At 38.7% G+C, this 14554-nt stretch overlaps 1 protein-coding gene across 1 annotated transcript; it reads right to left on the minus strand.

The window, feature by feature from the left end:
• Window positions 1-297: 297 nt before the first annotated feature.
• On the minus strand, window positions 298-5381 carry LOC112173065 (ent-kaurenoic acid oxidase 1). Its single transcript, XM_024310614.2, has 8 exons — window positions 4999-5381; window positions 2348-2825; window positions 2008-2274; window positions 1387-1476; window positions 1232-1310; window positions 1006-1112; window positions 786-907; window positions 298-694 (listed from the first exon to the last, which is right to left on the minus strand). Exons 1-8 carry the CDS (start codon window positions 5268-5270, stop codon window positions 601-603), a joined length of 1509 nt encoding a protein of 502 aa, XP_024166382.1. The 5' UTR covers window positions 5271-5381; the 3' UTR covers window positions 298-600.
• Window positions 5382-14554: the final 9173 nt, after the last annotated feature.

Here is a 14554-nt window from a genome sequence, read left to right on the forward strand (position 1 = left end):
CAAGGGGGCGTGTTGTAAATATTTGTGGATAATCATGTAAATAGATGTTGAGTAATAGGTGTCTATCCCTATAGATTGGTGATTGATAGGTTGTAATTGTAGGAGTGATTGAATTGTAATTAAGTATTACCCTTTTGTGTACACCATGTAGTTCTATATAAGGCTCCTCATGGTGAGATGAATAATACATACATCCCATTCTCTACATCATTTCTCTCTTCTCTCAAACTCTCTCACTTTATGTTTAATTTACAACAGTTTTTTATTTTATTTTTTATTTTTTTTAGAGGAGAAACGTAAGCACTTTTCCAACGGTTTAATTTATTGAGATCGAGATAACATTAACCATGGCTACACGCCTACACATAACCTGCCTGCAAATGCACATTACCACTAACTCTTATAGGGCAGGGTTTAAATGCTAGGCCTCTGTTCCTGCTAAAAAGATTGATGGTTGCAGAAAAGATAGGTTGCTGATTTGGTAATAGATGAGCAAAAGGAGAAACTCTGTGGTTTATGACGTACTGTGTCTAAGCTAAACATTTAAGTTACGGAAAAACAAGAGCTTCCCTTCTATGTATTTGCTTCTCTAATTTCCTCTCATGTAGTTTTGATGACTCTTGCCAAGCAATTGTCTTTTGGCCTCGTATGTGGCAAGTACATCAATGGGCACTCGGGATTAAGCCGTTCTAGCCTGCAGCACCAATTTTATACAGAAGATTAGAAAAGAATGAAAACTTTCACAATTTTGGTTACGGGGAGGAATTGGTTACAAGATGACTCACTTGTAGTTAAGCAGAAAATGGTGAAGGAAAATTCCAACTTCCATCTTAGCAAGATCATTTCCCGGGCACAGCCTGCTTCCAGCTCCGAAGGGAAGAAAAGTTGCTGGTTTTGGTGTATAATTCTATGCCAGAAAAGCAATTAAACATAAATATCAAATCCAAGACATGTACGTATTACTTACTTTAGTTATCATATTGTCAGTAAATTCACACGACTTACTTGCCATCTTTCAGGGTTGAATTCTAATGGATTTTCATATATTTCAGAATCCAAGTGAATGCTCCGGAACCAGGTCAAAACTTTCCACCCCTTGGGAATGATATAACCTGGTATTGAAGCCATTAAGTAAATTAAATATTTTGTTCAAGTGCAAATGTGCAGTTCATGAAAGAAAAAATGTATTCTTAATTGGATGCATATATTAGAAATAAAATCTTAAACTGACCATTCACATTGACATCTTTTTTTGCCTCTCGAAAAACCACAAGTGAGAAAGATACCACGCGAAGAGTTTCATCAATCACCTGTACAGTTTAAAAGGATTAGTTGAAATGACTTGGTACTTTAAATAAAAGAGAAATGGAAGTCACTTTTATGTACATTGGAAAGGTACTCCATTTCTCTGTATTCCTTAAGGTTCAATCCCTTCTGTGTTGGTGGCCTCCTCTTCAAGATTGCTTCTTGCTCTGCCTGCAGTTGGCCAAGCATGATTAGGAAGTGGAATTTAAAGTTCAGGACCAATGGAGAAATTTTTTAACTATCACTAGTTCAAGTGACTAAATCCAATTTTACTGAATCTACTGAAACAAAATAAGTCAAGCCAGTGGAACTTTTTAAACAGAACACAATATAAACACGTACACACACAGACATAATATCGTACAACATATTTGAGGTTTAATATTATGCGTCTGTGTGTGTATGTAATGGTTTATGATTTATTTTTATCAAATAGGCTCTATAGTTTCTCACATATGGACTGAATGGTTTGAGTATGGATGCAAAATAAAGTTTTTTATTATTATTATTATTTTTTTGGAATTAGGATGCAAAATAAAGTTAACAAGCAGTGAATATATTGAAGTGCGCAAGGTAGATAAATCTCTGTCCCCCAACATTCAGGACAAGAAAGAAAGCAAAAAAAGGCAGAAGAAAAGAACTAGTCAGCATAGTAATTAAGCCCAGAAGATTCAGAAAAAAAAAAAATGTAATTTCAAGTACCTTGGCTTTCTGGAAATATTCTGGGTGTCGTTGCAGATAAGTGGTAGCCCACATTATGGTATGGCCAGAAGATTCATGACCGGCATTCAAGTACATGACCAGAATATCTATGATGTCCTCATCAGTAAGTTTATTTCCTTCTTCATCCTCAACATCCAGTAGAGCATCCATCATATCTTTCTTCTTTTCCAAGAAATTCCCGGCCCTCTGTTGAGCTCTTCGTTCATTCACAAGAGATTGAAAAATAGCAACAAGATTTTTCCGAGCCTGAAATTTAATGATGAAGTTAAAAAAGACACAATGGCTTAGTAAAATAAGAATCAACTCGTTAGTCCCCTACCTTAAGTGCCTTATGGTACGCAAATCCAGGAATGTTGATTGCCATGGCTCTAACTCCATAGTTAAGTGCTGTATATTCCCTCTCTAGAGCCTCCATTGCAGACTCACTCTCTGAGCTGAGGAAGATATGCATAATAATCCTAAAAGTAAGCTTCCTGACTTGAGTTAAAAACTCTATGTCTCCCATGGTGGACCACTTTTCCAAAGATGATATAACAATCTCTTCGATATACTTCATGTACACAGACAATGCTTCATGACCATTGACCGGAGCTGCTGTTATTTTTCTCAGACGCTTGTGCTCTTCAAAAGAGATGCCAATAAATGATTTCTTTCCAATCAGTTCCACAGCGGAAACAGGCCACCCGGGCTTAAATGCGTCATCATCTGTCAAAACTCTTTTACATGTTTCTGGCACTGTGCAAATGATACTGGGAAACCCAAACATGTAGGCCTTGTAGATTCCGATTTTACCAAATCTGCATTGTTCAGTGATGTGATTTAGATTAAAATGAACCAATACAACAGCCTGCTTTCGATAATGCAAGTTCAAATCATCAACTAAAGGTGACTAAAGAAGTGGGGCATAAAGAAAGCAGGCCAAGATTGAGTGTGACCAAAACCCCATCAACTATAGTGGTAGTCAGCACACATTCAACCTATTAATTATTCACACATTTCCTCTAATGAAAATCACAGTTTCTCCCAAACAGATACTGTGTATTGTTTAACTACTTTTCCTATTTATTCTTCTTTGCATTTGCATAGAAATACAAAGAAGAATATGAAAAGTGGAACTAAAGTCTACGGAGAATAACAAATTGCTGTGCTATCAAAGCGGTTAGCCAATGAACCCAGCACGTTGAAAACTTTATTCCCATGGTTGCCACTTGACTTCCATTTCCTCGAAGTGTCAACTTTCCTCGGCTGCTTAAACAATGCGACTCGGTATCAATTATGCCCACTAGAACTAGTTGCTAATACTTCAAGGCATCAGCTTTTGCAGCCCACTAGAACTAGTTTGCACTAAAAGACTAGAACCTTTTCCATTGAAAAAAAAGGTCAAACTACTTTTAGGACAAAGAAAGTAGGCACGCTCCAAAGGGATGCACCCCCTTGTCCTTTGTGGTTGAGGCCATTAACACCCTAAAAATATCAACAACATTATCGTTTCTGTGTACACATAAATAGAGATTCTCATCCAAGCAAAATCTAATATAGTCTTAAATTTTAAAAAATTATATTATCTATTCTCAAAATGTCATTCTACGCTCTAAAATCAATAATGCGTTATTTCAAATCAAACAAAGAACCGTGAAAATAACAAGCTCATAATTATCTCGAAAATCTATGGTTCAAGTAGAGGGAGTTTCGAAACAGTGCTTTTGGTTCAGTTCATATTGTAGACAACAAGACAAAAGGCACAGTGAAAGATTGCATGAGAAATATGGATAATAATATAAATGTCATTCTACGCTTCAAAATCAATAATACGTTATGTCAAATCAGACAGAGAACCGTTAAATTAACAAGTTTCTAATTATCTCGAAAAGTTATGGTTAAAATAGAGGGAGTTTCAAAACAATGCTTTCGGTGCAGTATGTTCGTATTGTAGACGACAAGACAAAAGGCACAGTGAAAGATTGCACGAGAAATATGGATATAATAATATAAATATCATTCTACGCTTCAAAATAAATAATGCGTTATTTCAAATCAGACACAGAACCGTGAAAATAACAAGTGTATAATTATCTCAAAAATTTATGGTTCAAGTAGAGGGCCGGAGTTTCAAAACAATGCTTTTGGTGCAGTTCATATTGTAGACAACAAGACAAAAGGCACAGTGAAAGGTTGCATGAGAAATATGGATTTAATAATATAAATGTCATTCTACGCTCCAAAATAAATAATGGGTTATATCAAATCAGACACAGAACTGTGAAAATAACAAGTTCTTAATTATCTCGAAAATTTATGGTTCAAGTAGAGGGAGTTTCAAAACAGTGTTTTTGGTGCAGTTCATATTGTAGAGGACAAGACAAAATGCACAGTGAAAGATTGCATGAGAAATATGGATATAATAATATAAATGCCATGCTACTTTTCCAAATCAATAATGCGTTATTTCAAATTAGACACAGACCTGTGAAAATAACAAGTTCCTAATTATCCCGAAAATTTATGGTTCAAGTAGAGGGAGTTTCAAAACAGTGTTCTTGGTGCAGTTCATATTGTAGACGACAAAACAAAATGCATAGTGAAAGATTGCATGAGAAATATGGATATAATAATATAAATAATTGGAATTGGAATCCTCAGACAAAGCGAGGTTAACGAATGTGACAGTCGAAATGACAAAAATGGCCAACTCAACCGTTTGGGCTGACGTCTCTTACACTAGTGCACAGTAGAGATACCAACACTATCGGATATTTCCCATGTAAAGGAGAAAACAACAGTTTCAGACACACAAAACAAACTCCAAATTACAAAATTAGCCCGTCATTATTATTATCGGTGTTATTCACACTTTCTGTTAATCGTTCGTACAGAATCGTACAGAACTAAACTGAGTGTCGATGACATTATATTTGTTTCTCAACAGTTAGCAGGTAAATAATAGTATCTAGCTTGCGACTCGTAATTTACCTGGAAACGAAGGAGTTGATGAAGGAATCGGGTTGGTCGGACTTGAAGGCTCTGAGGAAAGACCACATGTTTCCGATGAAAGGCAAACCCAAGTCACCAGGTGGGAGAGAGTACTGTTTCTCACCCAACTTGGTTTCATAGAGCCACCAATTTGCATTCTCCAGAACCCATTTCAGGGCCACCAAAACACCCACAAAGCTGGCAGTGCCCAAAATTACAGTCAACATAGAACCCAAGTTACCCAACACTAACCCCACTCCCAAAAGCACCATGATTCTGTTTTGTGATCACTCTCAGAAAATTGAGAAAGATTATCAGAAAGGAACTCAGAGACCTTCTGGATATCTTTACCTCTGTCTGGTTCTGTAAGTTTGCTACTTTACTAGTATATATATATATGTGTCATACGGAGATGGAGATAGAGATGAAGAAAACTACAAAAATGGTATAAATTTTAAAAAATCAATATGAGCCTCTGATTTGTCATATACCAGATTTATTTTTAGTCCGAGTCATCTGCCAGACTAAAAAAATGAAAAAAGATGGGATCTTTTTTCTGTGAATATAAAAAAAAAGGGGAGGGGTAAGGAATTGGTGGTATAATGGGGTGTACCATTTTGCAATATGACAGAGACATAAAGCTGGCCGGCAGTTTTTTTCTATGAGCTAGCCTGAAATACGTTGCATTTTTTCGTTTTATTCGTTGTTTGATTCACATTTTTATTGCTTTGGCCTGTCAAGCAATTGGGATACATTGATGTCATATGTATTTGAAATTTGACCGGATACATAAATTAAGATTCTGAGGAAGATCTTTACAAAGGAAAATAATCAATTACCATTTTTTTTAGGGAAAGTGTGATGAAGGGTTTTCTAAAGGTATTTAGACCTCCAAATCTTATATTTAGAAAAAAAAAAAATCAATTACCATTTTTCAAGGATAAGAATAATCTCCAAAATTTTTTTTGAGGGAAAGGGTGATGAATGGTTGTATGAAGGATGGCTCTATTTATAACTCTAAATCTTATATTTGGAAAAAAAAAATCAATTACCAAATAATCTCAAATTTTTTTTAGGGAAAGGTGTTGAATGGTTTTGTGAATGATAACTCTATTCATATCTCTACATCTTATATTTGCAAAAAAAAAAAAATTTAAGTATGAGGAAAAAAAATAACGTGTCAATGACATATAAAGCAACTCTAAATAACTTTATTGTTCTCTAAGCCACCTAATTTTTTCCTTCATAAATACACCAAAATATAAGAAAATTGTTCAAGTAAATCCAATATATGTGTCTAGCCCAAACTCGAGGTTACTTGCTCTAGTTGAAATAAGGTTTATATTAGAGATATTCTTGGAGAATCTTAGGAGATATCCAATCAATGTACGATTATGTTTCCATGTACAACTCTATCTCTATGTGTGTAATCCTCTATATAAAGAGACCCCTATTATCAATGAAACTACGACTCAATTCTTTCCCAATTCAGTTTTCCTTAAACACGTTATCAGCACGAAGCCCTAACCCTGAAACCCTAAATTCGTAGCCTTCAAATCCCAAAAACCTCCGCCGCCCACCTTGAAGCTCTCAACTCCAGGAATCCAAAACCGGTGGTGCCACCACAAGAACCGGTAGGAAAATCACCGAACCGGCCACTAGAAGAAGCATAAAATCTCCTGTCCGGTTCGCACCTTTCTAGTCCACCTTTGACCACCAGATTTTTTCACAACCAGGGTCTTGATTCCAGATTCCGAGAACCGGAAAAATTCTTCCCGAAACCGGCCAAAAGACACCCGAATCGCCCACCAAAAGCAACTGCATCTTGAACCGCCACCTGGTATTCCAGTTTTATTCCTTCTTTGTTCCAGACGAGCCCAGAAAAAAAAAAAAAAAAAAAAGAAGAAGGAATGAAGCCCAGCCCAGAGGAGAAGGAATAAGCAAGCTTTCGACCCAAAAAAAAAAAACACAAAGAAAGAAAGGGACAGAAGCCCAGAGGCCCACTGACTCGCCTCGGCCTACGTCTGCAACAGCCACGGTCACGTCAGCACAGACCCACCGCCACGTCAGCAGATGTCCCCAGTGCCACGTCAGCATGGTCAATGCTGGTCATCTCTAGTTAAAGTCGGTTGACTGTTTCCGGTGACTTTTCATGCCAGATTTCTGGCGACCTATTTTGAAGTATTTTTTACTAAAAGTTGCCCTTTTTTTTTTAGTTTTTATTCAATTTCTCTTCTTTTTCTGGGGGACTTGCAATCTCCCTTCTTCTACCCCCTTTTCTTCATCATAGGGGAGACCTAATTAAGCCGAACTGTAGGGGTTCGTGCTCACTCCAAGCTTGGTGCTTGTTGAGATCTCCAAACTTGGAGTTTGTAGAGAATTTATGATCGACCAATTATATCATTGTTTCGATCTAATCCAATATCTCTTGGAATCGGATTTCTTAGAAGCGACTACGTTCAGAAATTCCTAATTTCTTGGAAGCGATTACGCTCAGGAATTTTATATGTTTTTCGTGGTAGCCTTTTCGCTCTGAAACTAACCCTAATCTTTTGTTGTTTTTCAGGATGAGTAATCTGAATAAGTTGAGCTTCGCTCCACTAGAGACAACAGGCGCAGGATACCACAAGTGGGTCCGTGATGTGCGCCAGCATCTTAAGGCTGATGGGATCCTAAGTACGATCCAAGAACCAAGTCAGAACGTGCTTACTCCTTAACAAGCTGACGCTTTTGAAGTGAATAGAGCTACGAGAGAGGTGAATGAAGCTAAAGTCATCATCCTTATGACAAGACACATGAATGACGTGCTCCAGAATGAGTACCTCAATGAGGAAGACCCAAGAAAACTGCGGGTAGAACTCGACAGCGTTTTGGGAACGTTCGTGACTCCCTGCTTCCAGACTAAGAAGTGAGATGACATAGCCTCCGCTTCTGTGATTTCAAGTCTGTAAGTGACTACAATTCGGAAGCACTTCGTATCAAGTCTTTGATGGAATTCTGTGGACAGAAAATCACTGATACGATGTTGATCGAGAAGACTCTCTCTACCTTCCCCGTCTCTACATTGATGATAGCCAAGAACTATCGAATTGATGTCAATGCTGGACGCATCACAAGATTTCATGAGCTTATTGGAGCCATGCACAACAACATACTTGTGAAGAACTATAACTCTAGACCTGTGGGAGAAAAGCCAATTTCAGAGTCTAATTATAGTCGCGCCCCTAAGGGAGGGCACCAGGAGCGAAACCCTAAGGAAAGGGATTATTTTGGATGTTCTGGTCCATATTCTTGCCCCAAAGAGGAAGGAAATCCCCAAGATAGGCTTGCACGGAACCATAGAGGTCAACGTGTGAAGAGAGAGAGAGAGGCAGAGCCTCCGGCCATGGTGGTGGTGCCACCAAGGAGCATAGCCGTCCCCAATGCGCTCTAGGCGCTCCTCGATCAAGGGAACCTGACCATGATGATGCTTGTCTTTGGAGTGGAGCATCTGAACATTGGGCTAAAGCATGTAATGCACCCCAGAACGTTGCTAACACGTACAAGACGTATCGTGAAGCAAGGGAAGCAAATTACATGGAGCAAGAAGATCAAGATGACGATGTCGCTCTAAGGGTTGAAGACTTCAAAGGCCAAGATCTAGAGACTGGCGATTTTGATTATGTCTTTTTATTTTTTAAGAGATGTAATAGGCAATTGCCACATATTTTTGTAGTAGATGCCAATGGTTTAGTCTTTCTTCAACATTAGGCTCACCCAAAGTAAGTGTGATGTCTAGGAAGGTTCTAAGATTACCGACATCTCTTTACTCACCTGGTCACATTTATTTTGGAATTACCAAAAGAAGTTAGACGACTACCATTATTTTGCATTGGCTAGCATTTTGGATTAGATTTTCTTTGGTCAAAGAGACAATGATGTAACTCCGTTGGCTTATGAATAAAATTTTGAGTTCTTTTCATTATGACTCAATTTTGATTATGAGCATATTACCTTGTGACTACGATGGCTGGGTCATCAGTATTAATTCAAGGACATGGAATAGCCCAAGTTCCCCTTACCAAAGGCACCTTGATTATTGTCGCAAATACTCTCTACACTCCTAGGGCAAATCGCACCTATGAGTAGCCAATGGATTTCATGCGAAAACGCATGTAGAGAACGAAAATGAGTTCTTTTGAAATACCTCTAATGATTGCGAACAAAGACGCATCTTAGAGCAGTTTATGTGTTTCTCTAGTGGACTCTATGTCACTATTTGAGCTATTAAATCCAATAAAGTCATGAGAGAAGATCTCTTGGATTAGACACATATTAGCTTTGTCACGACACGATAGGTTATCCTAGTCATGATATGATGATCCGTCTACTAAAGACTTCACTTGGACATCATTTCTTTCGAGCGAATAACGAAACATGAATCAAAAGTTGATTTCTGGACTAAGTGTGATCGACGCTGTTGCCAAGGGCACCGCCTCCGTCCACCACCAGCCTAGGGCTGGCGCAGTCCCTATCCATGACACCATGGATGACGTCCATCATGGTAATGGTGCCCTAGGTGATGCTGCAATCACCAATTTGCTTCAAATAGCGTTTCAGACGCTCAGGCCCAACCAAAATTCTTATTGGTTGCTTCTAAAGCCTCTCTCTCGTTTTACAAAGCTTGTTCCTTAGGGAAATTAGGACTGAGACCGTCCTATGCAAAGGATATGAAAATACTCATTATGTTCTTACATAGAATCAATAGGAATTCTGTGAATTGATTCAACCGACATGTGGACGGTTAAATATCTCATGATGTTGGTTGACACGCAAACACGCTGGTCACGTGTTGTGCCATTGTCCACTTGTAATGCTGCTTATGCTACAGTCCTAACACATATCATACAACAACGCGCTCACTCCCCGAATCATCCTATTCAGTCAATTGGATTTGACTATGCTAGAGAGTTTACATCGAAGATTTTCGATGGTTATTGCATTAGGGAATGATGTTGGACATCATATCCTCATGTACACACCCAAATGGTCTCACAAAAATGTCTATGATGGTAGTCCAGACATTGGTAATGCGCACCAATCTCCTTATCTCCGCTTCGGGTGATGCAATATCGCATGTAGCTATGCTAATTTGTCTACGACCCACCGCCACTCAATCTACCTCTGCGTTATAGCTAGTGACTGGGTACAAGTATCGTACTTACGCATCTTTGAGTGTGCCATTTATATGCCAATTGCGCTGCCACAACTCTAACGCTCCAATTTGCACCTCACCAAATTAGTAGCGTCACAGTGTCGCGTATCCATAGGGATGCAAGCTAGGATTTCTCAACTCATTCCCTACAGATATGCAAGGCTTTAAAATTATTGAAAACATGTAAAATTGCTAGAGCTAGCGGAAGACGTTAAAGCTGAATGTGAGGTGAAATCTACCAATTGTTTGTAATCAATCAAAAGAAAATTTTAACAATGCTTAAGGGTACTTTACCCAAACCATAGCCTGAATCTCAAGAAATAGTATGTACAAAGAGTATCATATTGAAACAAAGGAAAGTTAAAAACAATAAACAGAAGTTCGAGACTTAAAAGACTTGGTTCTTGACTTCGAAGAATGAATATATGAACGAAAGAATAATAAACTTGGCCAAAGAATAATATTCTACAAGTAGTGGTAGATTTCATTCACCTCATCGAATGAAAACTTAAGGGCACAAACAGAGGTGAACAAATATAAGTACAACCATACCAACAGGTCTGGAATTTAAAAGAACATAACACCTAGCTCAGTCCCGAATCATCCTCGTACTTCGTGCACAGTACCTACAAGAGAAACTAAAGTAGGGGTGAGCTTTCGTCCTCGCTGCTCAGTACATCAACCCTAGCTAGGTTTCAAAATATGTAAATCCAAATAGTAGTGGGCCCGTCGGTTGAGTAAAAACGTTTCAAAATCATTAAAAGATTTCGAAATGTAAAATTATACGCAAAAGCATAAATACCCGGCTATAAACCAAACCTGATGACCGGTCTATATAATAGCCAACTATATCCTCACCGAAGAATTAAATCTTCAACAACTGATGAGGAGTAGCAAGAGTGTTCATTTATGCCATACCACCTAGAACTAGTGTCACACCTCAAAGTGTCACGCCCCTGATTTTATACACAATAAATCGATATATAACCCCATAATTATATATGCGTGAAATGTTCAGCCATCAATACAAAATACTTAGAAACTTATTCCCTTTTAACCCAAGTACATATTGATGCCCTGAACCCACAAATTCTATATTGACTCACCCCACAGAGTCACACAACACACGAGTTTATGAATTAAATTGTCAACAACAAAATAAAACGTAAATACTCCTCAGAGCTCACTACAAACGGAAGTCTCTATAACGGTAAGGTCATAAAATTGACTTATTACCGTTAAGCTGCAAGCACGCTACCTCAGCATCAGCCACGATCAACCTGACCTGCAGAAATAACCCCTACACAGTTGGAATGGTTTACCGGGTTGCCACACAACAAACCCGGTAAGCTTTTGCAAGCCCGTATGAGTAACTCAAAATAACTCACACCAATTCACGGGATGAAAGCCCGCACAACTCACGCCAAACACGAGGAAAACCTTTCAACTCGAGAATAAGGAAAACATACCATATTTTCCCAAAATAGTACATTCTTTTCCCAAAAGAAACAATAAAGGTCACACCGTGACCAAATCATATAAATTGAAACTCTGACAATTAAATATGATAACCAAGTCCTCCCAGGAAATTTAAAAGAAAGAATCCCCGAAACTCCCTTTTAAAACACGTACTCAAATCAACACAAGTCACCCCATGACAAAATCATAATAATTGAAAACTCCGACAATTAAATATGATACACAAGTCCTCCCAGGACATTTAAAAGAAAGAATCCCCGAAACTCCCTTTTAAAACACGTACTCAAATCAACACAAGTCACCCCGTGACAAAATCATAATAATTGAAAACTCCAACAATTAAATATGATACACAAGTCCTCCCAGGACATTTAAAAGAAATAATCCTCGAAACTCCCTTTTAAAAACACGCACTCATGAGCATCAGATAGCTCCCCGCTACCCCCCATGATGTACCAACAACAAATCAGTCCAACCTAGACACACAACACAACAACACAGATTCACCACAAAGCCACCAATACATGAATACATATGTATATATATATATATATATATATATCCCATAATATATATATATATATATATGTACACACATAGTCATTCACTCAGAAATGCCACCAATAGATGAATACATATGTGTGTGTGTGTATATATATATATATATATATATATCCCATAATATATATATGCACACACGTAATCATTCACTCAGAAATGCCATTAATATCATCTATAGTCACAGTTAATTCCATAACTCAAAGACAACATGGTAACTAGACTCATAACACAGATAAATCATTGGTCACCATCTGCAACCTATCACCGTCTGTGACTCTTGGTTTTCATACCCCGTCTGGTCTTAGAACCAACCGTTGGTCACCATCTGCGACCCATGCTTTTCAGACCCCATCTGGTCTCAAGTCAATGTCAAGTAAGTCACACCTGACCTAAAAACGTTACGACCATCTAGTTCCGGATTTCCCCATCCCTGCTCACCATCTGTGACCCTTGGTACAAGGACCAATACATTTAAAATGAGTCACGCTTGACTCCAAAATGTAACATCAAACTCAATACTTTTCAAACAATAGAAAACATCTTTTTCCACAATATTGTTTATATGAAAAGTCTCATTCAACAATAATATGAACCTATCATGCATATTACTCATCACACATCATCCACAAGAATATATATATATTTCACGTAAATATATATATATATATATACACACACGTAGTCATTCGCTCAGGAATGCCTACTAATACCAACTATAGTTTGCAGTTAAAAAATTAACGCCAAAACGATAATGGTAATTCTGTTCATTAATGAACCTTGTGAGAATACTCACCTCGAAACTCCCGCTGCGTCTTCACACCACTAGACTGCTTACAGAACGTCCTCTGTCAAGCACCTAAGGAAGTACAGCCTTGATTCAGTCAATGAAACACAAGGAATAACATTCGAAAACCCTAAATCGAACCAAAATTCCCAAAGTAACGCCAATCAAGGCGAAACCACATCCGAGACCACCCAATGTCTCCGGAATACTTCCACGATCGATATATCAAACCACATGTCGATCGGACGCTCAAATCCTCAAGGATCGAATAAATCGATCGGTATGAAACTGCAAAAATCACAACATATTCATACGATCTCCAAAATTTACATATTATATATCGAAACGCTCGTATCAACGGGTAGAACATATATAATACCAAAAACAGTTCCTTAAGTGGCCGGAACACCACCGGAACGCCGCCACAGGCGGTGGCGCACCGCCGCCGGCCAAAACTCAATATTTCAAAAAACTCCCAACATCAAAGTTCTTCATCTAAGCATGCTTGTGAATTCTCATAACTAACTCGAAGTCAGAAAACAAGCATAAGGGGTCGAAAACTACCTCACAAGCCGTGAACAGTAATCCAATTCGAGTTGATCGAAGTTTCACGAGAATCGATCCAAACAACCACCAAGGATCGATTGACGAGGCCGCTCTGAGTTCAACCAAGAAGACTTGAAGCCTTGCCGACGTCGGAACAAGGAATTCCTACCGGGTCCGAAATCCACAAACTGAACTGCCTTGCAGCGCCGCCGTGGAGGATAATCGGAGGAGACGATCCTATCTGGAAAGTTTCATCGCCGGAGACCGCCGTAGTTCGCCGGAAAAGTCGGGTCGGATCGACCGGGTCCGGGTCGGGTCAGTCGGATTATTTCGATACTGAAGGTAGCAGCTGAGAGAGAAGAGAGAGGAAATGAAATGGTTTTCCGGAAAAGGAAACAAATGAAAATAGTAAGTTTCTCCTTCGGGAAACTTCTATTTATACCAAAATGGAAATTCCTTCCAATGGCCATAACTTTCTCATACGAACTCCGATTCTCGCGTTCCACATGTCCACGAACTCGTATCGACGCGCTCTACAACTTTTGTGAAGGAAGTTTTCTGAGAATCCCAACGAACAAAAAGTCAACCTTTGCAACCCCCCCTAAAGTCATACTTTCCGAATAAAAATTCATCCGAAACACTTCCGCTCCGTCCACGAGCCACGAAACCATCCGATACCCACAATTTAAATTTCGGAAAATCCTCAGAAAATAAATACGAATTTCCGGGGCATCACACAAAGGATGTCAGACACTATCCCATCTGTATAGCCCTTCCGGAGGTTTAGGGGATCGAAACCCAAGGAAGTCGCTATGCCCCTCTCACTCTCAAGTCATCCTCATAAACTCAAGCAAGAAAATTATATAAAACAATTGCAGACAATAAAAGAATTCAGAAAAACTACTAACTAGGGGAGCCTCCCTACCTGGAGTCCAAAGCTAAGCGATGTTGGGTGAATAATCGATGCAATGCCATCGTCCACTAATCTCCTT

Source organism: Rosa chinensis, chromosome 1, assembly GCF_002994745.2.
Source record: "Rosa chinensis cultivar Old Blush chromosome 1, RchiOBHm-V2, whole genome shotgun sequence".
Lineage (NCBI taxonomy): Eukaryota > Viridiplantae > Streptophyta > Magnoliopsida > Rosales > Rosaceae > Rosa > Rosa chinensis.

Bases quoted from the DNA above. Each gene is read 5' to 3' on its own strand.
- LOC112173065 (XM_024310614.2), bottom strand. From the start codon at position 5,270: ATGGTGCTTTTGGGAGTGGGGTTAGTGTTGGGTAACTTGGGTTCTATG. The intron at 1,113-1,231 runs GTCAGTTTAAGA...CTTCAATACCAG, and splicing joins AAAAGATGTCAATGTGAATG to GTTATATCATTCCCAAGGGG. The intron at 908-1,005 runs GTAAGTCGTGTG...TTTCTGGCATAG, and splicing joins TCAACCCTGAAAGATGGCAA to AATTATACACCAAAACCAGC.